The following is a 27092-nucleotide window of genomic DNA, read 5'->3' on the forward strand; positions in this document are numbered from 1 at the left end:
AAATTTTAAATTAAATTTTTAAAAAATTTAAAATAAGATATCTAATGTTCATTTTAAGTGTTTAAGTTATATTAATTATTAAATCAATATGTTTTCTGTTATAAATGCTGCAAATGCCACATTATTTAGCTAATAAATCCATCATCAAATTTCAATATACTATTTTCAATAAACAACTAAAAAAACTACAAAAAATTGCAACAAATAATAGTGAGATTGAAATATATGAAGCAAAACAAAGTACAAAATGTAGCACAAACACCCTAAAGAACCTCTCAAACAAACCTTTCATGTTACGATTATTCATATTCATAAATATCTTTATATAAATCATAGAAAAAAAAGGGATAAAATTTCAGTCGAATTCATACTTATTTACTGTACATTTAACCATTAATTACACATATTTTCCAAGAAACACTTTACCCATCTTAACATATATATATTTTACCAATAACAAATGAATAAAAATATCAAATAATAATATGTCACCAGTACAAAGTTTTTTTTTTAAACTGTTTATCAGAAGATTGAGCTAATGTCTTCTTACCAGCTCATGAATAATGTCAAGGAAGACTGAAAGAAGAGTTGGAGTAGGTTTTTCTTCTGGAAATTTTAGAAGACTTGCAATTTTTGAAAATTCCTTGTTGCTGAGAGAAGGATCAATCTGCTTGTTATCAGGCCTGGGTTCCAGCTCAAGAAGCTTGGGTGGATGCAACGCCCATTGCATAGCCCATATGGCTAATGGACGCATGTAGTTTAGCGACCTGTACTCGCCCTTAACATTCAATGCTTCAGGTATCCGGAAAGCATACCTGTCATACAAACCAAAGTTTTACTATAAATTTATATTTTTAGCAGAAAAACAAAACACACTTTCATCTGCCTTCTCTGCTATTTCTTTGATACTTTCCTCAAATTTGTTCAACTATCTAAATAAATAACCATAAATAAGTCATATGTGGTTGGCCGTAATTTCTCCGTTTCTGATTTCAATCGGTGAAAAAATTATTATTTTAATCTTTGTTTACGCCACTTTTTCAAAATACTTTTTGCTACACCTCCGTATTTTTGCCGATCTACAACAACAATAACATCAAGCCTTTATCCCACTACGTGGGGTCGGCTGCATGAATCCTTTTTCTCCATTGTGTCATATTAAATGTCAAATTCTCATTTAAATCTAATAAAGAAAAATCATTCCTAATATTTTCTAACCAAGTCTTTTTAAGTCTGCCTCTATGTATTTTTGCCAATTTGAGAAGAAAAAAATCTGCTTCTCCGTTGAAATACCTCCATTTAAGAACGAAAACAACGTTGGGAGAAATCAAACAAGGCCTAAGTCGTATATGGAATGGTAGTAAAATACTCATTGAGTGCAAGTTCCTTTTATATGTTTGGTGATTAGTTGGTGCTGTTTTGCATAAAAGGCTCAGAGAAATAAAAAAATAACTGTATCTTACCCAAATCCTTCAGAAGACCAAGCAGCTTCGTGGATCCCCTGTGCAGTTTTGAAGGCTTGCTCTGTCATGCCTTCTTGGATCATGGTAGCAGCAACAGCAAATGTAATTCCAGACCATATTTCTCTAGCTTGCAATCCTAATGATCCAATCTCACCATTTGGTTTTATTCCATTAATGGCTCCCATCTTTCCGTTCATCACTTTTAAGACATTGAATTCATAAATCTTTGCAAGTGCACTTCTGGCTTTCTCTTCATCAACAATAGGCTGAAGACCAGACGCTTTGGCAAACCTGCAAGCGTAGTTGCGAGTTTGAAACATTGTAAAGTACAGAAAATGAATAATTTCAGATTAAATTCACATCAGTTCACTTAAAAAATATGTATCATGCTTCTAGTTCTATCAGCATAAATTCATTATAAAGCAATATAGTTCAACTTGTGACAGTCAATTAGTCAATTAATATAGATTTTTTTCATTCCCAGTAACACCCATTTAATAAAAAGGGTAGCTGGTGGTTGTTTCTTTGGCAATTTTGATTGTTTATATTTTTTTTGCTCCACACTGAGTCTCTAGGGTGAGATTTATTAGCATAAATTCATTATAAAGCATATACATCCATTGTAAATAACTGTCAAAGTCGATATAAAACTTGAGAAAAAAGTGAAAATGATTGATGAGTTGAATATTTGTATGAGGTCATTTTATTTCCAAGATACCTAATGCATCCAACGTAGTTTCTTGACTATTTAAATATGATTCAAAATAATCCCTCTCACAAAATCACTGTAATTTGAAGGAGGAAGTGTGGAAAGAGTTAATGAAATATTCATCATGTTAAGTTCAAGGAGGGAGTGTGGAAGGAGTATTTGTTTGAAAAATGATATTTCCGCCAAATTCTATTTGAGGAGTTCATGTATTGTAGTAGACACATTAGATAGTGCAACAATAACAACAATCCTTTATTCCATTGTGGGGTTGGCTACATAAATCTTTTTTCTCCATTGTCATATTAAGAGTCAAATTTTTATTTAAATTTAAGAAAAAAAAGGATATTTTTAATATTTTCTAGCCAAGTATTTTAAGGTCTACCTCTATCTTACTTAACATAAACCAAATCCAATACATCTATTTCATCATCAGTTTGAGGGGTACTTTTTTATCACACAACATGCCCAATGCATGCCTTCACTTCAACCATCCAACTTGAATTATACTAATAATATCATCATCTATTTCATCATCCGTTTGAACAATGGATTCAATATACCTAAAACGTGTAATCTTATTAATGACTTGATCACCCAATGACACATTAGATAGTCTAGGACTAATTTTACCCCATATATATAATTCAGAAACCATTTGCCTTTTTTTTTTTTTTTAATAAAACCTAATCTATAATACATAATCTACACCAACTTATTGAGGAAAAAGTAGCATACCAATGTCCAGCCAATTGGTCAGCTTGGATTGCTGAGTTTTGATACCCACTGCTGTCATAATTGAAATAAGACCCATTCCATAATTTGCTATAAACAGATTTTGCCTTTAAATATCTGTTCCAGAAATAATCTTCAGAAGCTTCATCACCAACTAAACGAGCCAAGACTGAAGCAGCCTGTAAAGCAGCTACCCAAAGACCTCCGGTATAGGCACTCACCCCATAAGCTGACCACATATCATATGTTTGATCAGGGCCACCATCATTTTCAATCATTCCATCTCCATCTTTGTCAAATTGATCCATATAAGCCATTGCAATGTAAACAGAAGGCCAAACGGCATGGGCAAAAGATTTGTCACCTGTAGCCACGACATCTCTATACACTTGAAGAACAAATTTTGGATTAAGATCTTTCCATTTATTCGGGTCATGGAGGTTATAAGAATTTGTCTCAAACCATGGATCATTTTGTCCAATATCATGAGGAACTGCTCCAAAAACCTTTCGTGGAACCTTCTTGTGACCATGAATGGGTTTGATCTTCTCAGGGTCATGCATCAGCACTGCCATAGCAAAGTCTCTTTGGATACTTAACTCAAGTTTTGGAAATAGCATTAGGAGAGAGAAAGACGAGTAAAAATGAACATCATAAGTGTTGAACATATGATACTCGCTTCCTTCGAGATATAGAAATTGCCCAACATTTTCTTCTCCCTCGAGAAGCAATGATGTACCCAACGCAGCCTTTGACACCATAGGAGACTGCACACCCTCAAACAATGAAGCCATGTTGGTAAGAATACTAGTGGCGGTGTTATTTACTATGTTATCAGTCTTGATTTTCTTATTTAAGCTTGAAGGGTCAAGGTGGAATTTCCTTTCTTCAATGCTAACTAGATTCAAGATAGAAGGCAATCCATCTGTCAAGGAAAAAAAGACTAAGCTTCGAACAATGAGTCGAATCAATATACTTAAAAGACATTGGATTTTTTATCCCAAATTACCAGTCCAAATTGCTCCACCAGCATTGAGAAAGTAGAGTTGATTGAAAAGAGTAGTTGGGTACCTGGAAATCACATTTTAAGATCAATATACTTTCTAGTTATCTCTTGTAAGTACACGAGTTTGGAAGCTACCAAGAAGGAAGACTCTTGTCCTGTAATATGGGTGTTTGCCAATCTTCAATCTGTGCCTCCCAATTGCCATGATCTAAATTTTAGAAGGGGGGGAAAAACTTGTTAAAGGATTCTAAATTATACGGAGTTTTGCTTTACAATTAAGATGTAAAACTGGAAGTTCAGAAGTTAAAAAGCATGTCATAGCTAACAACTTGCTAAAAATGCACTGTAATGCTAAATCCATTCACGGTATAAGTGAAAACATGCAAGGTTTTGTTGCATTTTTAATTGTACAATCATGATTCAGTGGAATCATCAGGAATCAATCTTTATTGATGATGAATCTAATAGTAATTTAAGCACAAAAGGTTATAATTTTATCTGCCATCCCTTACAAATGTCATATTAACACCAGTAAGGTCCTAAAATCCATTTAGTTTTGCCTATTTTCCAGCTAACAAATAATTTGCTAACAAAATATACGAACATTCTTTGAACCAGGCTTTCCATTTTAAAAAAACTCTCAATACATAAATATAGTAGATTTAGGCTTCGTTTGTGACAGCTCTCTTACTGTTTTTAAGCAGTTTTCTAGTACAAAAACTCTTCAATACAAAAAGCAGTAAGAAAACCGTCCCAAACAAAACTTTCAGCTACTTAGAAAAATGGGGGCATACAACGTTCAAGGCTCCCTAGCTTATCGTTTATTATTTCCTGCTTTAGTGCGGGGACTTTCTATAATTGGAACTATGATCTCCATATAACAATGGAATTAAAAATTATTATTCATGCTTGGTGCAGTCAAAACTATTAAATTGTTCAACGCCATCAATCCGTGAGTAATAAACAAAAACGTAAAATATGCTTTAGGTAAGGTTGTTAGAAACACCTTGTTAAGAAATTCTAGTAGAATTGAAATGACTTGGATTATTGGCCATGGCAATCTTTTACATTAGGACTTACATTATAGAAACATGAAATGAAAACTCACAATTACTTTTAATACTTACAAAAGTCTTTGTTTAGATAAGGCTTTGTATAATGCAAATAAATAAACTAAGAAATTCAACCTGCATGACTCTAAATACAAAGTTGGTACAAAGGCATTTCATGTAATTCCATCCAAACAACAGAGATTACTATATCACACAATACAACTAAAAATATAAACTCTTTATCAAAGATATGATGTTAATGCTACTTTTATAAACCATCAAATACCACTCATTTGTCTTGACCTTATAAGCATATAGATTCTATTGTGGCAGATCAATCACCATAGAACCCGACATTAGGACAAAAGGAGGTGGACATCTCGAATCTAATGAACACAGTCTGCAGTCAGATGAGTACGTAGAGAGATCACATGAGAAGACAACTAGACAAAGAAAGGCTCCCAACATTCCGACAGGTTTATTAAACGAGTCGGATTCGGGTTGAATCATCAACCCAGTTTTGAACCGTAGGCGACCGTTTAATATTTTTTCCTTTAAATTTTGTTATTTCTTAGTATGATCATCTTATTTTTTATTAATTAATTTTAATTTTTTTATTAACAAGTTATTAATTTTTTAATCAAAATGAGTTATCAAGTCGAATTCAGGTCATTTGGGTTTGCTAGTGGGTCTTGTTCGAGTTGATTGAATTCCGATCAGACACAAAAAACGACTTGTTAACTCTTTTTTACGCCCCTAATTCTTAAGAAAATATTAAAACATAATGGAATTTTGGATAGTCTTATACTGTTGAGGTAGGAAGAGATCCAAAACGACGCAAAACCTCTTGCATTAAAAAATTTTCCCATAATATATTTGGGAATTAAATAATTCTAAAATATTTTAGGGAACTCCAAAATTAATAAAACTTGTATGGGAGTTCCCTCGGTCATATCTACAAAAAAACTTATAGAAATTCCATGTATTTTGATTCCAACAATAAAAAACTTCCCAAATTGCTCTTAAATTTACAAAATATAAAAATCCACAAAGATAAAAGAGTTGGAGTAGGTATGAAACTTTCACATGTGAACCATAATAATATGAGTAGAACTATGCCAAATCACTTGTCCATATATAATTAAATCTAAATGACTGAAATCAAAATTTTAAGTGTTTTTAATTTTTCTGGGATGCATGCTACATTATTTTGTTTGCATTTACTGTAGTGTGAGTGTGTGGCGAACTTTCTGTTCTGAAGATAAACCATGCCATATCAAATATTGCACTATTATCATCATCACCTTAGGGAATCAATAAAGAAATTACTTTTATAACTTAAGAATTTATAACTATTGCTTCCACCTTTTAGAATTTAGATGAAATGACTCATAAAAAGGAAGTCACAGACTTCGTAAAGACTAAAAATGAGCAGAAACCTCATAATTTTACAACAGAATGTGATATTTTCATAATTGTAGAAGAGTTACCAATAATGGCATCATGCACAAGATTTGCAGCAGCATCTTCACTAGAACCATAAAATCTGGTGTAACGCCTGCAAATAAATTACCATCAAAACACTGGTTCACACTTGATCCTGAACAAATACATAAAAACGTACACAAATCTCACCTGTGATGGGTTCTTCCATTGATAAATTTTACTTGGGGACAAGCCCATGACAAAGCAAATGTAACACTACGAACTGCTTGGGCAGGAACAGTCACTGAAGCTGCAACAGCTGCTCCAATGGACGATCCAGGATCTGAGGGGTTTGGTGTTTCATTTCCATTTAGCTCATCGAAGGACCCATGCTGAATTATAAAAGATGTATTACGTCTTATGCAAAATCAACAATAAGTTCCCATAAACCTCAGCATCCTTCAAAATAGTCTTGATTTATTATTCATATGTAGAACAAGTAAAAAAAAATTGTGAAAATAAAAATACATCAGAAGTATATTTATACAGAAAAATGAAGTATGTTGTAGATATGCTCAAATCGCACATAAAATCTGTGTCTGGGACAAATAAAAAGGAAAACAAACCAAAAATCAAAAGAAAAAAAGACAAAGAACCACTAGGGTAGACCATGTACTTTAGATCATAAGGGTGCAGAAAATCTTATTAAATGCATACATCAAAAGCATGCAAGAATCCAAAATTGTAAAGCATAAGAAAGGAGGCCTAGGACGACTTCATGACACTAATACGTGCAAACGTACATGAAGGCCTTTGTCATTAAAGCATGAAACATGAACTACATAAGAAGATGATTTTCTTTGTGATGTCATTCAGAGAGGCCCGTTAGCAAAATTCATCCATATAGAATTTAGTGGAAGTTCCTGTGAAACCCCTTAAGAAAATAAAGTTGAACTGTCAAACATCGAGACGTCTTTTAGTGTAATGGTTATACTTTCATTAGAAACTTCAAAGTTAAGTATGCTTGTACAAGAGCACTACTACGATGAGTCACACAAACGGAACAATACCATAAGATCATCAGGTCAAAGCAGATATTATCTCGATAGTTAAGAATTTGAGCTATTATAGTTTCTCAAAAAAGTGATTTTATTTGAAGAGGATACTCAACAAAGGTAAATGAGATATTTTGCTAAGGTTTTCAATGAAGACTGTGAAAATGCAATTGACTTTAATGACCTTAGTATCCTAAATGAAAATAAAGATTTTTGTTTTATCGGTATATTAGTAAAACCGAAGTTAGAGAGGCTTTAAAGAAAATGAAGTGTGGAAAATCTATTGGAAGTTGGACCTGATGATATTCTAATAGAGGTGTGGAAATGCTTAGGAGATGAAGGAATTTCTTGGCTTACTAAACTTTTTAATATTATTTTGAAGACTAAAAAGATGTCAAATGAATAAAGAATGTGTTGATTCCTATTTTTAAGAATAAAGGATGCACATGATTGTGCAAATTTTAGAGGTTATAAGTTAATATCATACTTTAAAACTATGAGAGAGAGTTATGAAGCATAGGCTGTGGCGTGATACTAATGTTTCTCAAAATCAATTTGGATTCATGTCGGGTAGGTTTACTATGGAAGCTATACATTTATTGAGAGGTTTGATGGAGAAGGATAGAGAGAATAATGAAGATCTACATATGATATTTATTGATTTAGAAAAAAACATATGATAAAGTTCCAAGAGAAGTGATATGAAGAGTTCTACGTAAGAAAGGTGTTAATAATGCTTATATTCAAGTCATTAAGGATATGTATGTAGGAGTTTTTACTTGTGTTGAAACACGAGGTGGTTTGACCAACTATTTTCCTATTTCAGCTGGATTACATTGAGGATCAGCCTTAAGCCCATATCTTTTTTTGCTTTAGTCATTTTCAAGAGATTGTACCCTAGTTTATGTTTTTTTATGATAATATTCTTCTTGTCGATAAGAGTACAGAAGGAGTTGAAGGTAAACTTGAATTATGGATGTCAACTTTAGAGTCTAAAGGCTTTCGTTTGAGTAGATTTAAAACTGAATATATAGAGTGTAATTTTAGTAATAATAGATCTAGTGGGGGCATTGTGACTTTGGTGATCAAGTCATTAATAATAGTACACATTTTAGATATCTTGGGTCTATTGTTTCGAGTGATAGTAAAATAAATGCGGATATTATTAATAGAATTCAAGTTGGATGGTTGAAGTGGAGGAATGCATCGGGCTTGTTATGTGATAGAAAAGTCCCCCTCAAACTTAAGGGACAATTCTATCAGATGGTGGTGAGACCTGCAATGCTTTATGGTGTAGAATGTTGTCCATTAAAAGAGAAGCATAATATTAAGTTAAGTGTTGCAGAGATGAAAATGCTCAGGTGGATGAATGGGTTTACTCTTAGAGATAGGATACGAAATGAGCATATTTGTGAAAAGGTTGGAGTAGCTTCAGTGAAAGATAAGATTAGAGAGAGTCGCCTTATATACTTTGGTCACATAAAATGGCGACCTTCTGCTGACCCGGTTAGGAAAGTAGATGTATTAGATTTAGTTTATGTTAAGAAAGGAAAAGATAGAAATAAAAAGACTGTTAGAAAATATTAGAAATGACATTTTTTTTGTTAAATTAAATGAGAATTTGACTCTTAACAATGGGGAAACAAGATTCATGTAGCCGACCTCACATAGTGGGATAAAGGTTTGATATTGTTGTTGTTATTGTAAAGTTTCATATACTAACCGTTGCACTTAAAAGAACAAAATTGAAGATTAATATCTCTATTGCAATCATTAGAAGGCATCAAGATCTTTCGTTTTCATGGGGAAATAAATTTCCAGATTGCATGATTGAACCATTTCATTGAATTTATTCCACCAGACTCATAAATATTGACCTTGATGCACAGACATTAGTAGAGTGGTAGAAGACAGCTTCTCTCCTACAGCTGCCGCCTACTACTGCAAGCCGCATAAAATGAAAGGGCCTAGATTTTAAGATGATTTCATTAGTAGGCAAATGTCATTCATTTGTATATTTTTTGGATAGATTTTAGGTGATTTCGAGCACAAAATAACTTTAACAAATGCCCATAAGCATTTTTATTGAGGTGATAGGATGCATTCCAAATACCCCTAAACACCTTTACTCTAGTATTTCTTTTCTCATATAAGGCTAGGTATCATTTCTTTCTATAAATTTCATTATAAAAGATCAAAAGTCAAAATAAAATCCCGAATAAATGACTACATATCAACAGTAAAATGAATGAAGGAAATAGATACAACTAGTCATCACAGTTTCACTATAGAAGCTGCAACTTGGCTGCGTGGAAGTATCTTGGAATAAGAAAAAATTAGTACTGGAAAGGAGCTTTAAGGATAATCATGTATTCAAACATTAAACTTAAAATAGTGTTTCTGCATCAACATACCTTTATAATTTCTTCCCACATATCACTTGCTGTAAATCCTTGTGCATTTCCAGATATTATGAAATAAGGGCATTCTGAAACATGAACATCAGGTGTCTCTTGACAACCTATTGCAAATGTCACTGGAGGTCGTTCATTTGCCGTTCTGCATTCATAGAATTGAATCAAGACTATGCGTGGTAAGAGAAATTACAGCATGCCATTTAGACTAGAATATGTATGGTAAGATAAAGTATAGTGAAGCCCAAAACTCAAGTTACCTGTGGTGTAAAAGCACTCCACGGATGCCATCTTGTAGACTTCAGTTTGCAAGAAAAAATGCAGCAAAATAGTCAAAAAATAATAATTCAAGAGAATTTCAGTGAAATAAGGTAGCGAAAAATAGTTCCAGGATTGTATCAAAATATAATTTTCCTTCATCCATGCTATGACCACAAAATGGATCAAATAGCTATTTTCCACCTTCTGAATGAATAATAAATAAATAATATATGGCATTTGTCAACTTAATAGCAAGCTTAATGTGCTAATACATCATTAAAAATGAAGTGAAGACGATCTACCATCTCTTCCAAGCACAATTGAAAGAAAAATTGCCTAGCATGTGACAGAGTCAATCACACATATACTAAAGTGATAGTTAATATTTAAAAAGAAGATTAAAAATCTATTGAAAGAAGAAATCAACAGGCCGGCTGGCTAGGAATGTAGTGAAAATAGGATTGCCTCCACTTTATGATCGTTTAATCTTGTCATTATAAGATTTACTTAAAAAGTGTTGGTCATGTGGAATTCATATAACGTTCTCAAGTTTTACAAAATGGTATAGCAAAAAAGCCTATAACTCTTTTTGATCTATCCTGAGCCTAAAAGTAAAGGGAAATTTTTGTTAGTGACTTGAGACCTGTTATGATTGTAGCACCTAATATGGATGGCACCAAGCATGTCAAGCAACGAAGCTAATGCTCATTCACATTGACTCATTCTACTATGACTCAAGACTTTTGTTCCTCTAAAAACAAAAGTTTGTTAGCCATTCATCAATACCCTAAAATATGTTGGATATCTTAGTCATGGAACTGGATACCTGCATCAGAACAAAGTCCCATTCCATTGCTACATAAAAAGATATTCTAGTTGGGCTGCTTTGCAAAGGCATTGCTTAGGAGTTAAGACCAATGGGTCAAATGACGAGTGCACGATCAACTTTGCATGCTCCATTCTTTGACCCTTCTCTAAGCTTAGCAGGCAAGCTACCTTAATCCGCCTTCAACTTCATTTCATATATTCAGAAACTCCAACAAGCCCTAAATTTTATTGCTACTCAAACTTTGGCAAGGAAAGCATTCTATGCTTTCAGATATCGCAAGGAGAAAACGTCAATTTTCATATGAATTTGACTCTCATTCATGGAGAAAAGAAGGCGGGCTTTATTTGAGCTAATGTTATCTTTAGGGAAGTCAAGGAGCTACCAAAGGAATGTAGGAAAATCAACAAGCTACTCAAATAATAATAACTCTAACACCCTATGAAGCACTCAATACGAATAAAAGAAACATAAAAATCAACAAAGCTAAAACCCCAAATGGTTGGGTTAAGGTTGTTGATGATGATGATTCTGTGAAACACTGAGTATGCAGATCAGGTGAAAATAATGCTCAATCAGATATACAATTAATGACTTAATACCACATATTTATAAAAGGAAACAAAGTGCTGTTTGAAGTTACTTTATAGCTGAGTACTAACAAAATTGAAATTCAATTCTCTAAATTCTTACATTATTCTGGAGTTGGAATGATTCCCAGAAACTTCAGAGCTCCCACCTACAGAGTTCTGCATGCATAATGGAGCCTTAATTAATTATTTTTCTATTAACAGTACTTTTTCAAGGACAAAATTTAAGAACAATAGCATCTTGAAACAAATCGCACATAAAAAAAGTACTGATCCCATCAATGAGATTAGTGGAAATATCATGAATTATATACTTGCCTACTTGGGAGTAATCAAATCAAAGACCCAAATAGTTAGAATACGATCAATGATGATGGTGAGGAGAATTTTAGAAGAGTCCCAGTATCAAACTTACAGCCCATGTAAAAAGTAGAGTGATTTCTGCAGGTGTCTTTCCTGAATTGAATAACTGGAAGCAAATAAAAATTGAAAAAGAGATCACGATTGTGACACAATTCTGGAAAAGATAGTGCACCAAAAGAGAAGACAATCATGTTTTTAATATAAATATCCATTAATTTCTTACAGTGAATGTAAAAACTGCAACAGGATAGCTACTTTGTTGATAATTATGGGGTATGACTGGTGAAATTTGCCGGCACGTTATTTTGAGGTCAGGGTCAGGTTCACCTACAGCAATAACAAGAATGTATTTTATCAAGAATCCCATAAACAGTTGGCGAGGTAAAAATTCACTTCTGCCAAATACCATCATAGACAGTCCATGATCTTGGATATAAAGCATGATAAGTAGATTTTTCCCCACTGAGGTTCCAATCCCAAGATTCAATACCAGGATTTCTACTCCCTCTGCAGATAAACGATACAGTTATCTTTCAGTACAATTCTCAATAAATTGCACCATAACAGGATTCTAGGATGGTATATTGCAAGTAATACATTTAGAGAAAAGTATCTTTTATCTTTTAATAAGATAATATTGACTTGCCTAGGAATTTGTGCATTTCTTGGAGACAATACACTAGAATACCTCTTGCCACCGGGTCGTGAAATGAAAACCTGGTAAAATTCAGATCCAATACCAAATGAAACTTTAACCCATTTTGATGAATAATATTTACTAAAATGAAGTTCAAAAAACTATTGACAAGTAATGGTTCTCAAAATTCATGATACTGGTACAGTCAATTCAGTCATACACTATCGGTTCCTGCTCTTCGTAAAATGCCTTCATTTAATGCATTTTTTAAGCCTTGAAATTTTATTTTCATACTATAGTAAATTCATTACTTTTTGTCAGGCACTGGAGGATTAAAGTATGGAAGCATTTGACTAGTCCACATAAAGCTCCACCACTAGAGTAAACCTGTCAAACTTTTGTAAAGTGATGTTGCACATACAATAAATTAAGTTACCTACCTTGGATCCAATTAATCAGCGTGCTAACTTCTGCCACAGTTGTCAGAGAAGCGAACCTTCTAGAATCTCTTATACCATACTTTTTTTTTGTTCTATCAAGCATTTATGATTTCATTATTGTTGAGACAACTAACGTGGCCAATGAAATTTAAAATAATCATATTGCAGCATAAGAATGGCATGGTCTCCACTGAATTAAAATTTTCATTTTTCTTCACTGTACACTCTAATCATTTTGCCATCAAGTCATTTCTCCTAACGCTCGTCATCACCATACTGACAACTTACATAGAGTGCCCTAAAGCTTTTTAAGTTCACATATTCATAAAGTGTTACAGCATGATTGACCAGATCCATAATTAATATCAATGGTGCCATCTAGGAAGAAAACACTGCACTAGCTAGTAACAGCAACGTCAAATAAAATAAAATAAAAGCCGTAGGCTGGCCAAATAGCCGGATATTTAAAGTGTCTACTACATATGATGACTTTAGTGAGTCCTCCTATGTGAACAGCGCCCAAATGCACAAGTTTATTGGAGGTAGGCCTAGTTTTTAGTTCAAAGTTAAATATAATTAAATACCAAATGTTAAAAAGTGAAAATGTTTTTGTAAACAATTTCCTACATCATGTAAATTTCATATGCAGAAAGACTCACAGAAAACTGATTAGCTAAGACAGGGCTTTCTTCACAAACTTCAGGAAACAATTGCCAATTTTGAAAATATCCTTTGTAACTTCTTCCAATGCTTCCTGCACTGCATGTTGCAACTTAAAAATGTAAGAATACATGAAGAGTATCATGGATTACAAGACATTGCAACTCAAAAGTTTAGCACCGTTAGGAATTTGACATAACTAGGTAGTCAATATAGCTTAAGACAAAAACAATGTAAATTAGCAAACCAGACAAAAAAAAGAAGATCAAACCGTTGGAGAAAACAACCCGTCCTTAATAGAATCATAATCAGAGGCGTATGGTAAAAGGTGCACCTAAATTTTATCTCAATTTTCAAACAACTTGAAAATTATCAAAAAAAAAAATGCAAAATTCTACGTTCATTAAGATTATTTTGATATATAGAAGCACACCGAGGGGGGTGACTAACAAAAAAGTGCAATTAAAATTTCTCTTAAAATTTATATCTCATTTTTCACAATCTTAAATATTATCATAAAAACTTTATAAAATTGTACACTTCATTATGATTATTTTGATATGAACCATCAATAAAGATAGTACCTATTTTGGAGGTAATATAATGAGGATCAAAAATTTGGTCCCTCTTAAAATATGTCTACACCATATAAACTGATTTTATATTTGTGCTCGTAACCTGATCGTAAGCTCTACGTTATTCGTAATACCAAGCGAGTAATAATTTAAGATCATTGAATTCACATTGTGTTAGACCTTTACATTACTTTAATTTAACCCTAACTCCCCCCCGCGCTTCGTACCCCCACTAACCCAAAATTCCATGAACAAGTCGACCCTTGAGTTGCTAATTATGGTAAGCACTATGTGGCATAATTACTAATGTTCATGGCAGTTTTGATGATCACTTTCAAAATTAATGTTAGTAAATATTTATGATTTTCAAACCAACCATGCATAATTTTTCCAAATGTTTCGTATTTTTTATTTTATAAATTGGTAGATGTATTATCATTTGCTCTCACTTTAGTTATTTATCCGTGCACCTACTCCTAACTGATCCTATGTAATATAGATATTTTCATCTTCCCAAATCATAAAAATGAATAAGAATAATGAGAGATTACACATATCTATTTATCCCTAGACGTGATGGCTTCCTGAGAGAAAAGTAAATGTGATACCACCATGTGAACCCCGAAACGATCTTTCTTTAAGAAAAAATATATAAATAGTGTTGCGAGGCAAATTAGAACCCTGACCAATGTTTTAGAAAAGATAGCTATGACCGAGCGAAACCCGAAAAGTAAAATCCATTAAACCTGGCTTTGAACTGTGCTTAAAAGGACCAAGGAGATACGAGTTATGTTCATTTGTAACCTAAAAATAATCTGTCCTCATCATATGTCCTTAACCCCAAAAGATAGTAGCCAATACCAAAAGCTTTGAAGGCGAAATTCTACATTATTCCATCCCCGAGGTACCCACGTTTTATATATAACGAGATGTTATTCATCCGTCCCTAAAGAGCATTGAAACTACTCACCTTTACCACAAGGCAGTGCCTAGCGATACTGAGCAGCCGCACCAAGAAATGATCTTCAGCACACCAACGACTGCCATGAGAAGTGTTGCACCGACGCCGAATTTGGAATCTAACCTGAGCCACGGAGAAGGTCGACGCTGGTGGAGTGAGACACGGACGGAGATCAGGACCGATTCGACTGGTCCACGAATAGTCCTCGAATTGACAATCTCGTCGATTGACTCTTCAGCCGGAGAGTTCCGAAAATGTCCGGGGAGGATGCGTGTTCAAGTAATCTTCAACGGTGTCGTCGCGAATTCAAAACCCACATTTAAAAGAACGGCGATTGCTGGATGTCGGACTTGAGCCTCGATCATCATGCACAAATCCGAAATTCCAATCGGATTCCGCCATTGCATGCTTGGCGTCGGAGAATTTTCCACACGAAGAGAGGAAGAACGTGGTGTTGAAAGAGAGTACTTGTCGTTTGATAAGATGGGAGAGGAGGGGAGAGGGCCGGCGGGAATCTCAAGGAGAGAGGGTGGGGGCCGGCGGGTGCAAGAGGAGGAGGCTAGGGCTTGAGGGAAAATTGGGTTTGGGGAATTATGGAAGGGATTACTCAAATCTGAAATTTAATTTCAGTTTGAGTAATTTAGAAGGGAATAGATTTGAATTTGAACTTCAAATCAATTCGAGTTAAGGCCTTAAGTGGGGAATTAATGGGGGGCTCAATAGGTGGAGGAGGCCGGCGGTTTCAAGAGAGAAGGAGGGATTAATTTAAAACCTGAAATTAATTTCAGGTTTTAAAGGAATTAGGAGGGAGTTCAAATCAATTAGAGTTAAGGCCTTAAGTGGGGAATTAATGGGGGGCTCAATAGGTGGAGGAGGCCGGCGGTTTCAAGAGAGAAGGAGGGATTAATTTAAAACCTGAAATTAATTTCAGGTTTTAAAGGAATTAGGAGGGAAAAGTAATTTGAAATTGATTTCAAATTCAAATGTAATTAATGCCTTAATGGGGCATTAAGGGAGCTCCATGGATGAGGCCGGCGGCTTCTAGAGGGGGGGAATTGGATGTGGGAGCAATGAAATAGCTACCAAATTAGCACATGAGGTTTAGGAAGGATTTGGATGAATTCCGTTTGAATTTGAATTTCATCATGAAAACAGACTTACAACTTTCCTAATTTGGAAATTCCAAAATTGGAAGTTTTGAAATTCAAATTTTGAATTTCAAAATTGGAATTCGTAGGGAAGGGGTTGAATGGGTGAGGGGAAGTTTCCGGCGAGGTGGTCGGTAGGGGTTGAGGTGGTGGTCGGCAGTGGTTTCCCAAGGGGCGGCGGCAATGGGGTTGAAGAGGGAATTCTTGTAGTGGAGGTGAAGAAAATGAAGGAAAATACGAACGCAATGATAGAGAACTAACCACGAGCCGCGGACTCTTCCAACGACTGGTGGGCCTTGCGATTTGCTCCCCTTGAGCTCTCTCCCTTCTCAAGCTCTCATGCAAGAAGAAGAAATAGAAACACACAAATTTTTCATTCAAATCTTCATTTCCTATTACAAGAGAAAAGACCCATATATATAGGTCTCAAGTATACATGAAGAAATAAAGACTAAATTGCCCTCAGGGCCCCAACATGACTCAACTCAACATAAGGGTACAAAAGGAATACATAAAATAAAATGCATAATAACTAAAATATAAGCTCTGAATCGTGGCCGTCGATCTGCGATGCTTCCGACAATACACCTGTTTGAACCTTGGATCGATGTCCTCATAGAAAGGTATTTATTTGAAACAGTTATAATATTTTGCTTTAAATTACATCTGAGAGTTTAGTTACTCTTTCAATGTACTGGAAATAGTTATTTTTAAAAATATTGGTAGACGAAATTTTAACTACCGTCTGACTGGATATTTTCATCTCGTTAATTTTGAGCCGGTTCATGACAACTTTTTATTTTCTTCTAGATTTTCTTTAGCAGAGCAATGATAGCCTAGAATGGTACATTAGCGGTTCTGCAAACATAATGTTGCAACACCTAAAATTGCCATAGTAGGTTGGGTCCCAAAAGAGTATTTCTACTTCAGATTTTGTTATTTTCTGCCTCAGTCTATTTAATTATTTGTTGTGACCACCAAATTGATTATTAGATTATTCAAATGAAATTTTCTTCTTTATATGCTAAATGTGTGATTGATGAATTATGCCTTGATAGTAATTCGCAAAATAAATCTGCCTTAACTTGTTTCTGTAACTCACATTCATCATTTCCTCATTTTTCTCCCACTCCTTTCCATTTGCTTTCCCCTTATTTGAAATTTGAAAGCTCAACCGAGTTTAAAAGGTGCCAAAGCACATATATCCTGTATTCATTAGCAAAAATCCCAGTTCTGAGCTGAAGCATGGTGCTTCTGACCTTTTGCAGCAACGTTCCTGTACTAGGTGAATCTAAATTCTACCAACAAATTTTAGCAGAAGCCTCACAAAGAAGATTGCATGATAGTTTTCTTTCTAGGTTTTAATGTTAATGATCAATCTTTTTTATTTTTCTACTGACAAATTTTAGAAGTTTCAATTATTACACATTTCATAACTTTGATCATTTTTCCATTGCATCTATTAGTATTTTATTTGGATTACTTTGCATTTAATCATAGAATATCAAATGATTGCCTTGAATCACATATGTACATTACCTGTCAATGTTTGTAGGCAGAAATAATTTTGTTTCACTTGGGAGATTCAAGAATTTATAAGAATAAGTTGCGCACGCTAGGTATTATGATATCAAATTATGTGATGAAGGCTAAGAACATACCCAATGCCACCTAAAGGAACGCCCAAAGAAGATGCAGCCTCCCACTTCTTGAAGGGATTATAACTGGCACTCTAAATCACAAAAGCAATGGTTACGTTACTAAAAGTAAATATAAGTTGAAAAAATATCTCATGTATACACAATGTCTTTATTCTAGAACTCACCCGTCCTTTCAAAGTTTCTGTGATGTAGCTATGACACAATTTCAAAACCATCGGACCCTTACAAAAGAAATAAAGTTAGATAATTTGATCAATATATGATTTGCATCACTTGAATAGACAAAAGATTATCTAAATGATTTGCTAAAAAGACCAGTGCATGACTGAAGGGATCTAAGTTCCAAAAGTACCTATAAAATTTTATTTATCATTATATCTCATTTATAAGAAAGAAATAGTAACATGGACCACAATCATGTATAGAAAATGATGAAGAGAATACAAAATAAGATCTGAAGTTAAATTCAATGGATAACTTCGAACTTAAATTCTATTATTCAAGTTAGTGTGAAGCGATAATAGTTCTATTTATCTTTACTCCATAGAGGAAGAAGAACAAGGTTAAAAGTACAAAAAATGAACAAGAACCCTTACCCAGGATGCAGGATGACGTTTCGGACTTGTTTATCTCAATATTTAGAGGCAGAATGTGCAGAATAAGGGCAATTGGACCCAAGTCAGGAGAAAAGAGATCAAGACACCATTTGAAAATATTATCCTATAATATTGAGATGTGTAGTTTGTTTTGTGCTGTGATTTAGAGTAAAATGTTGTTTCATGATACTAAGATTGTTGTCTAAATGCTATAAAAGCTAAAATTGCTTGGTAATAAAAATTGTGAAAAGCTAAATAACAAAAGTAAACACTATTAAACATTTCTATTATTAATTTAATATCCCAAACATTAACTAGCACATAATTATCAGAATATCTAATTTATTAGTCGGCCACTCACTCATAGATCAAAGCTTCCACCCAATCCCTCCCTCATCTCCCTCAGTTGACCATTTTCTATCTTCCTCTTCCTCTATCAGGGAGAGTTAAATTTAATGTTGTCAATAAATAAAAGTTAATTGGTACTTGTGTAATCATGATGAAATTGTCTTAATTGCCATAGTTATTAAAACACATGAGCATTTGAATACTTAAACTTAATCCTATATTGTAACAAAAACTTCGATTTACCAATTTAAATTGATTAACTACATGTATTCACAATTATAGGGGAAATATGCAGATGATGCGAAAAACTATGCATGAAAAAAAAGCTAATTATTAGTCTAAATATCCTTCAAATGTATATGTTCTAAAGCTAATTTAAATGATCAAAATGTACATGTTAGGATATTAAAAAAGCATCCATCTTAAATGATGAGAATAATAGCATTTGGATATGCTACTGCTGACTACAAACAAAGTGCTTAATTTACATAGGAAGAGGTTCGTGCTGATGCATTTTAATAACAACATAAAATTTGAAAGCAACCAATAATCAGCATGTTGAAATGTTTTCATTCAGCACAAAAATGATGTCCGAATGTTTGAAGCTCATCAGCAGCAGCTGGCTAATTCCAAAATTTTGGGGTTTTATGAATCCTTTTAAACCATTTATTCCTAAAGATAGCTAATATTAAGTGAAAAAGGGAATACATCTAAATTTAAACCAAAATAGAACTTTGCTAGACTGTTTCATGCTGAAAGAAATGCCATTTAAATATTATTACAGTACTAATCATCACAATTAATGGTTTCCTATAGCAGGAAAACTTAAAACAAAACTCATTGAAAAATTAGTTGAAAGTTTGGATCTTCAAGTATCTGAAAACCCTAATAAATGTTGAAAACTTACTAAATGGAGCTTCTCCATCATAGTTAGAGTAAATTCTGTGATACCCTTCCCCTCATCAGTTAATTTTCTTTGCCAGGCCAGTTGTGGGGGATTCCCAGGATCCATCTTAACCTAGAACAAGAAACTAAACATAATCTAGCTGGCATAGGATATTTCTATGAGCCTAGTCAGCAAATTTAAAAAAAAAAGAACTAGTTCAAGAATTTATAGACTTCGAGTAAGGAACAAACATACATTAATGAAATGGTTATGAAGCTGCAGTTATCAATACATGGAAGAAAACTGTTCTTGGTCATGGAAATCAAATCAAGCATAAGTTGAACAAGATGTAGCTTCTTAGTTGGAATAACAGCGAAAAAGCCACTCCAGCTAGAAAAGAGGTACATAACATTCTTATATCCTCTAAATTTAAGTCGGCCAAAAGACAACTTCAATATCGATATCGATACCAAAAAACTAAACAGCCTCCTTATACCAAATTCTCTTTTTACTGTTTCCAAAAATAGAAAGTGGCCACTGGTACACTTTCAGGAGACCAAATGGGCTGTTAACCTTACCAAAACTACTTCGTTATCATCTAGCCATAATTGAGACCATTTCTAACCACAATTGAAAATTTGGACAAGGCAGTTAATTGCAACATTAATTATAGAATAATATAAACCATTTATAACCACAATTTAGACAGTTCCGAGTTAGTTGCAACATTATAAGTACACTATAATTATAGACTAATATAAACAGAAAAAAGGCAAAAGCTAAGATATTACGCATTAAGATTGGTCAATCGAGTTTCTGTAATTGCATTGCTAAAGATGTGGATAAAAAAATGAATATTAATACACCTAACTTTCTCATACATGTAAAGCATTTTATTGTTTCCTAATCATGTGGCAAGCGAAAATGAGGATGCAATAAGGTAAACTGTTCTGACAAACAGAAAACAAAACATGAAATTTCCAAAGTGGGAAAATATTAAGGTAAATAAATTTAGTCTTGTAAAAAATTTAATGTCAGGAGTGCCATACCACAGGAAATATCAACAGCATCAACTAACTCAGAAGAATACTTTTCATTTTTTTCAAACCTAGTTACAAACAATTCATTATTTTTTTTTACCTTCTTTCACTGAAACAATCAGCAAAACCATGCAAAATAAAACCCAAAAAAGCCAGCTCAAAGTGCATGTCTAGGCTTATTTTTTTTCAGTGTATTGGACATGCTGACAAACTGGTTTTCTGCACTTAATATAATCTGCTGTTTTGATAAACACGATGCAAAACTTGAATGTTTTCTAAAATAGGAGATTTTCTGGTGAATAAATTTAGTTAAATAAATCAATCAAGCCCAAAGTGTCATACCGTGGTCGTATCAACAACTTCAACAGCTTCAGAATAATCTGTTTCATTCTTCTCGAAACCATTCATAAACATCTTGTCCTTCTTGACCTACTTTTCTCTGAAGTCATTAGCAAAATCATGCAAAACAAAAAAGATACCCATATAAAAAAGCACATCCGAATCTATTTTCTCAAATTTCATGAAACAAACAAATCTTGCATTAGAAGAACTGATTTTCTACATTAAATGCAATAACTTTACTTCAATAAATATAAATATGACGTTCTTGATTCAAAACAATTCACAAAAGAGTTTACGTGGATAAGGGTGAAGACATTCCCTTCAAATTGAGCAAGTGCACATAAATTCCTAAAAGTTCTACAAAAATACTTACATAAATAATCTTTTAACCGAAATTGCCAAAATGTATGCCAAATGTGAATAACAAGCAAGGAAACCTAGATCAACGCCAAGGTCCAAACTCCAAAGGTATCATTTCATATGAGGATAAAGTTCGGAAGGCAATGATTCTAGTTGCATATAATAATGCATCATTCTAAACTTGAATGAACAACCTTTTTGTAAAGAAAGAGCACGCCAAGGCTCCTGCCAATGTAGAGTTTAAGGAGAAATTGACATGTGAATTCTTACGAATATTTATATGAATCAAGGAAATGACTTCTAGGCCATAATGGAGACAAGACCTAAACACTTCTCGATGGTCATTCTCTAATAATATTTAGTACTTTCTTTTATATCTGAAGACCTACAAATAAAAATTTAAAATATCCTATGGTAGATTTCAAGAATCTTTAGGATTAGAATAAATTATTAGAAGACAATATATCTTCAAACGAGCCATAAAATAAAAAATAAAAAATTGAACTTTTTTAAAGCCATACTTGTTAAAACGTCAGGATCGAGGGTTAGCAGGTAAACTTCTTTGATCGCTTTTATACGATAAGATTGTCACGTCAGAGTTAAAACAATCACCAAACTAAAAAATTTCCGTTGATCCCGATAACCAAAATAAAACAATAGAAAAATTCCTAGCGGATGAAAAAGAACCCAGCCGGAGGAATCATACCTCTCCAAACCAGAGCAAGAATTGCTGAGCAGATCTGAGTGGATGGAGAGTGACCTTCATCACGAAGGATTATATATAGACCAAAAGGTCGAACACTGTTCAAATTAGTGGCCATCGTACTACGTTTTTCTCTTCTTCCTTCCGCACCTTTGACAATGGAACCACAGTCCCAGTCGCGTGATCTGAACGACTCTACTGACCAAACAACCCATTCCAAGTGGAAAAATGTTCACAGAAACCTTGCGATTCCGACAGTTTCCGTTGAAACTGGAAAGAAGGTGACGAATGAGATGAGGTTTTGGGGATTTTTAGAAAAAGGACAGGGGTTGACGGACACGTGTGTTCGAAAATTTTAAACCTTCATTAATCTGGTAATATTACTGTTGCGAAGTAGGCCACGTGAACATTTGGGAAATTACAGTCAGGTGGCCTTTTATCTCCTTCTTTATTCAACGATTCTGCAAATCACACAACTCTCCTTGGCCTATTGGTTGAGAGCTTAGACTTCCAACTAAGAGGTCCAAGGTTCGAGTCTATGTGTATGCGTTGTGTGTGTGAGTTTGCCTTAATTGGCCTAAATGTCCCAAAAAAAAAAAATTCTGCAAATCTGAACCAATTAAAAAAAAAAAAATCGAAGCTACTGCAGATAACAATTGCCACGTGAAAGTGGTAGTTGAGGGCTTTTATTTTCGTCATTAACCTAATCATTTGCCTGAGCTCAAACACACACACACTCTCTCTCTCTCTCTCTCCCTCTCTAACAATAAAATCCATCTAAGATTCTCCTCAGTTTTTTTCTCTTTCCTCCACTCTCTACGCTACGAGCTTATATATACTTATCTTAAGGCCTTGGCGCCTTGCTATCTTCTACAAGCAAAATTGAATCAAATATTTTCGAAGGTACAATGAGCATGGAGATCAGATATGGATGATCCTTGCTTGCAATGCCCACCCAAATGATTTTGTTACTTCCAAGCAGCTTGAACACAGGGAGTATCGTCCCATAAGGATGATCCAGGAAATCTTGGAATGATTTCAGTAGGCTGGTCCATTTCTCTTCTCTCTTTAAGCGTTGCTCAGATGCCTCTCCCACCTCCCATCGCCACTATAATCCCTAAATTTGCTGCATCGACTCGTTTAAGGGGATTCAAATATTGGTGGACAGAAAAGCCAATTACCAAACTTAAAATCTTTTTTTTCCTTGAAAAGAGTAACAGAAACTCGTCTCTTGCTGTCATCCATGTTTATTAATCCAAAAGCGCATAATCCATGATGAACAATGTTTGATCATTTAAGTTATTTTTCTTTAAAAAGATTGTTCATTCATATAAAACATATAACATATTTGCATTGCTTGCTACTCATTTCATCATCACCTTTTCTTGGAATTATCAAGACATTGGATGAGAACATCCATCGTATGCTGTTGGGTTTACTCTATCTTTCAATTAAAAAAAAAACATTTCAAAAGTTCTATCAACCAATGCTGTCTAACCTATCATGAACATTTTGAAAGACATTTGAATAATGCCAATACTTCTTTAATCGTTTCTGTATAACTCTCGATAAGAATATTTCTACGCAACCTAAACATTTTTCTCGGCACTCAAAAACCAAAACCAGGAAAAAAAAAGGCCGACGAAAGAGAGCGGAGCTAGAGGAACCATACCTTTCCGAACCCAACACAGATTCGCGGAGCAAAGCTGAGTAGGCAGAGCGACAGCTTCGCCGCCAAGCATTATATATGATCCAAGAGATCGAAGATTGTTAGAATCTATGACCATCTTCCTAAGTCTCATCTTCTTCCGACGGCGCCTTTGACAACGAAAAGCCACCCAATTTCCGCGTCGCCAGATAAGACCGCTGCTACAGCCCCAACAACCAAGCCCGAACGGCATATTACTTTAAAAAACTTCCGAAGAAATCCGGATCCCCCTTTGGATTCAATGGTGAGCCAAGAAAGCAGGTGACGATGGGATGAGGTCTTTAGGGCAAATTATTGGGTCAGGTGATTGAATGCAGAGATAGTCCGGATATTAATAAAATATTATTTTAAAATTAGCATAAGTAAAGCACAACTAAAACGCAGGTAAAGCGCAACTAAAGCACAAGTCAAAAAGCGCATGTAAAGCACAACTAAAACGCAACTAAAGCGCAAGTCAAAAAGCGCAACTAAAGCGCAAGGTGACACGACAAACGCAACTAAAGCACAAGTCAAAAAGCGCATGTAAAGCACAACTAAAACGCAACTAAAGCGCAAGTCAAAAAGCGCAACTAAAGCGCAAGGTGACGCGGCAAATTTTTATTGGATATCCGAACTTATTTTTCGCCTCCGGTCACCTGACCCAATAATTTGCCGGTCTTTAGGGCTTTTGATGGGCAAATTATTAGGAGGTCTGGACATCTAATAAAAATTTGACAGGTGGACTTTGTTTTGACTTTGGTTTTTTACTTGCATTTTTTTTACTCAAAGTGACAAATTTTTAGTGGATGTCCGAATCTATAAATAGGTCCGATGACCGGATGTAATAATTTGACCTTTTGATGATAAGGATAGGGGTAGATAAATGCACCTGTCTAGTCTCGGCATGCGAGGAAAAAAAAAGTCAATTTTGAATTTATATAAAAATATTTGTTATATTTAATTATTGTTGTCAAATATTAGGGAAAGGTGGGATGTCACGTGTGAATCGGGGAAGCTAGGGTTAGGTGGGTTCATTTTTATTATTATTATTATTCAAATTTTCATAAATCTCATCAAATAAAATAAATAATGGACTCGACTAACTCCAAACAACTTAGGTACCTTTATTTATTAAAAAATATTTGTTATAAAATTATAGAAAAAAATTAAGGCCTAATGATGTTCAAAGGCTCCCTATCACCACCAAATCATATTCAGCCTTGTTGCGTGCGAGAATATACGCGACGGTAGAGTTTGTAAATTCGCATCCTAGCGTTACACGAGTATTCCGCACACAAACAGAAAAGAGAAAGTGAACAACAAGGTTTTTACGTGGAAAACCCAAAAAGGGAAAAAACCACGGGGCCTCGCCCAGTTGTAAAGTTTCACTAGTGCTTTCGTAGATTACAAATGGCGGATTTTTGAAGTTTCCAACTAGCTTTTGTCTCGAGATTCGTGCCCGATTAAGATGATTTTGAGATGACGTATCAAGCCTCATGATTTGGTGCTGCACCAATAAAGCAATTACCATGAGGGATTATTCGGTGCAGCCTCTGGTCAGGAAGAACTATCTAGACTGTGAAGTGTGTGTACACTCATATATTCGAACAATTCTTTCTGTTTGGACTCCGCACATAATAATAATTCCATTGCCACAACTGCGTTAATATTATTTTGTATGATAATTTATTATGTTAGAGGCCCTCTAAGCTTATAAAAACATTTTATAGCATTTTTTTAAGTTATAAAAAAGGCCTTTGACATAAGTTGTGGCATTCCTTTTTTTTAAATAAAGGCGACAAAGATGATTTATTTGTTTCTATAGTTAGTTAATGTAATCAAATTAGCTAATTGTTTATGTATTTAGAATTTTAAGATGAAAAATGTGAAACTATAATTGATTGAGTTGGATCCAAGCTTATTTGATGAAACGTGATTATATAATATTTAAGAATATAGCATATGTGAGTGATGAAATTTTATAGAGAGAGAGAGAGAGAGCATTGAACTGAACTAGTGTCTTCAATAAAATTGGTTCGAGCAAGGCTTGATGGGACCCTTAGCAACAAGGAGAGACCCTAATCATGTAGAAAATATATGGAGAGCATACTTTAACAATTAGAACAAAGTTAAGCGTGCTCAAATGCTTAAACATCGATGTCCCTTTTAATATAATTATTGAAATTATATCAGAAATTTCAAACTTAAGCGTGCTCGTACACGATCACTCCTCGTATGGGTGGCCTCCTGAAAAGTAACAGTGTAACACCAACGATACAGAGCAGCCTTTTGATGTAATAATTGGAGTTTGATTAGAAACTAGAGCACTACATGGGGTCTTGGTTGGATACCCACGCTCTGTGCTGGCGAGCTTCCCCACCCATGCTCACCTATGATGACTTTCGGGATGACATACCCACCCATTTTCCACGCTTCTTGAATTCAAACTGTCATAGATTAATGGCCTTGAGATTTTTTGCCCTTTTCTCTGACTACAAACTTTCAAGCTACATATCAAAATTTATCGTGGTCACGACGTGGTTCAGTATTGTGCACTGCGTAGTAAGAATTACTGTAATATATTGCATGCATATGGTGATTAGTAATGTAAATCGGTTTGTCCCTGATGTTGAGTACCCACCCATATCGACCCACGAGGTCATGAGCGTACCCATGCCCATTGGGGATGGGTGGGTACGTGGGTGGGTGTGGGTATGGGTATGGGTACCCAATGCAGGGCTCTATTAGAAACTCTAAAGTTAAACGTGCTCATATAGAAGCACTCATGTGATAGGTGACCTATTGAAAAGTTAAATCAATAGGATAAATTCGTGAGGCACATCTCTATAATTAAGAGTTTAAGTTGCTACATAAAACACAAACACAGAATAATTAGATCAATTTCAAGATGATTTCAGATAGTTCAAGTGAAACAGAATCCAACAAGAATAATAAATGGATCTACAGCTTAGGCACCCCTAATTGCAGAAAGTTGCTAATTAGATTGGAAAAAAAAAGAGAGGGTGAAGGTACTTCCTTCATCATAGTCAATTAAACGAGAAAGTGAAAGCTGCTGAAGTTAGCAATGCATCAAAGAAGCAAAATGAAGAAACTGCTACTACTAATGTTCTTACCTCTTCAATTCCTATCAT

At 34.4% G+C, this 27092-nt stretch overlaps 1 protein-coding gene across 5 annotated transcripts; it reads right to left on the bottom strand.

Annotated features, from left to right (window-relative positions):
- Positions 1 to 306: 306 nt before the first annotated feature.
- LOC110113188 (non-lysosomal glucosylceramidase) lies at positions 307 to 27092 on the bottom strand. Of its 5 annotated transcripts, none has more exons than XM_028692224.1 (20): positions 27075 to 27092; positions 21191 to 21287; positions 19830 to 19940; positions 18143 to 18199; positions 17979 to 18049; positions 13633 to 13732; positions 12543 to 12613; positions 12303 to 12403; positions 12120 to 12223; positions 11949 to 12002; positions 11637 to 11692; positions 10117 to 10155; positions 9857 to 10001; positions 6598 to 6779; positions 6453 to 6520; positions 4046 to 4118; positions 3914 to 3975; positions 2908 to 3829; positions 1464 to 1754; positions 307 to 815 (listed from the first exon to the last, which is right to left on the bottom strand). In XM_028692224.1, the coding sequence occupies exons 2-20, from the start codon at positions 21260 to 21262 to the stop codon at positions 536 to 538; spliced, it is 2859 nt and encodes a 952-aa protein (XP_028548057.1). In that variant the 5' UTR covers positions 21263 to 21287; positions 27075 to 27092; the 3' UTR covers positions 307 to 535. The 5 variants fall into 5 exon arrangements, with proteins under 5 accessions (XP_028548057.1, XP_020701309.1, XP_020701308.1 ...); XM_020845650.2 differs by lacking the exon at positions 27075 to 27092 and adding an exon at positions 23926 to 24164 and having other exon boundaries at positions 21191 to 21277; XM_020845649.2 differs by lacking the exon at positions 27075 to 27092 and adding an exon at positions 23926 to 24164.

The sequence above is a fragment of the Dendrobium catenatum genome, unplaced genomic scaffold (assembly GCF_001605985.2).
Source record: "Dendrobium catenatum unplaced genomic scaffold, ASM160598v2 original_scaffold_144855, whole genome shotgun sequence".
In the NCBI taxonomy this organism is placed as follows: Eukaryota; Viridiplantae; Streptophyta; class Magnoliopsida; order Asparagales; family Orchidaceae; genus Dendrobium; species Dendrobium catenatum.

Excerpts from the sequence above, each read along its gene's own strand:
- LOC110113188 (XM_020845647.2), bottom strand. The coding sequence starts at position 22,316 with ATGAAGGTCACTCTCCATCCACTCAGATCTGCTCAGCAATTCTTGCTC. Across the intron at positions 21,278-22,256 it reads TCTTGCTCTGGTTTGGAGAG|GTCAAGAAGGACAAGATGTT; the intron begins GTATGATTCCTC and ends AGAGAAAAGTAG. Across the intron at positions 1,755-2,907 it reads GACCAATTGGCTGGACATTG|GTTTGCCAAAGCGTCTGGTC; the intron begins GTATGCTACTTT and ends CTACGCTTGCAG.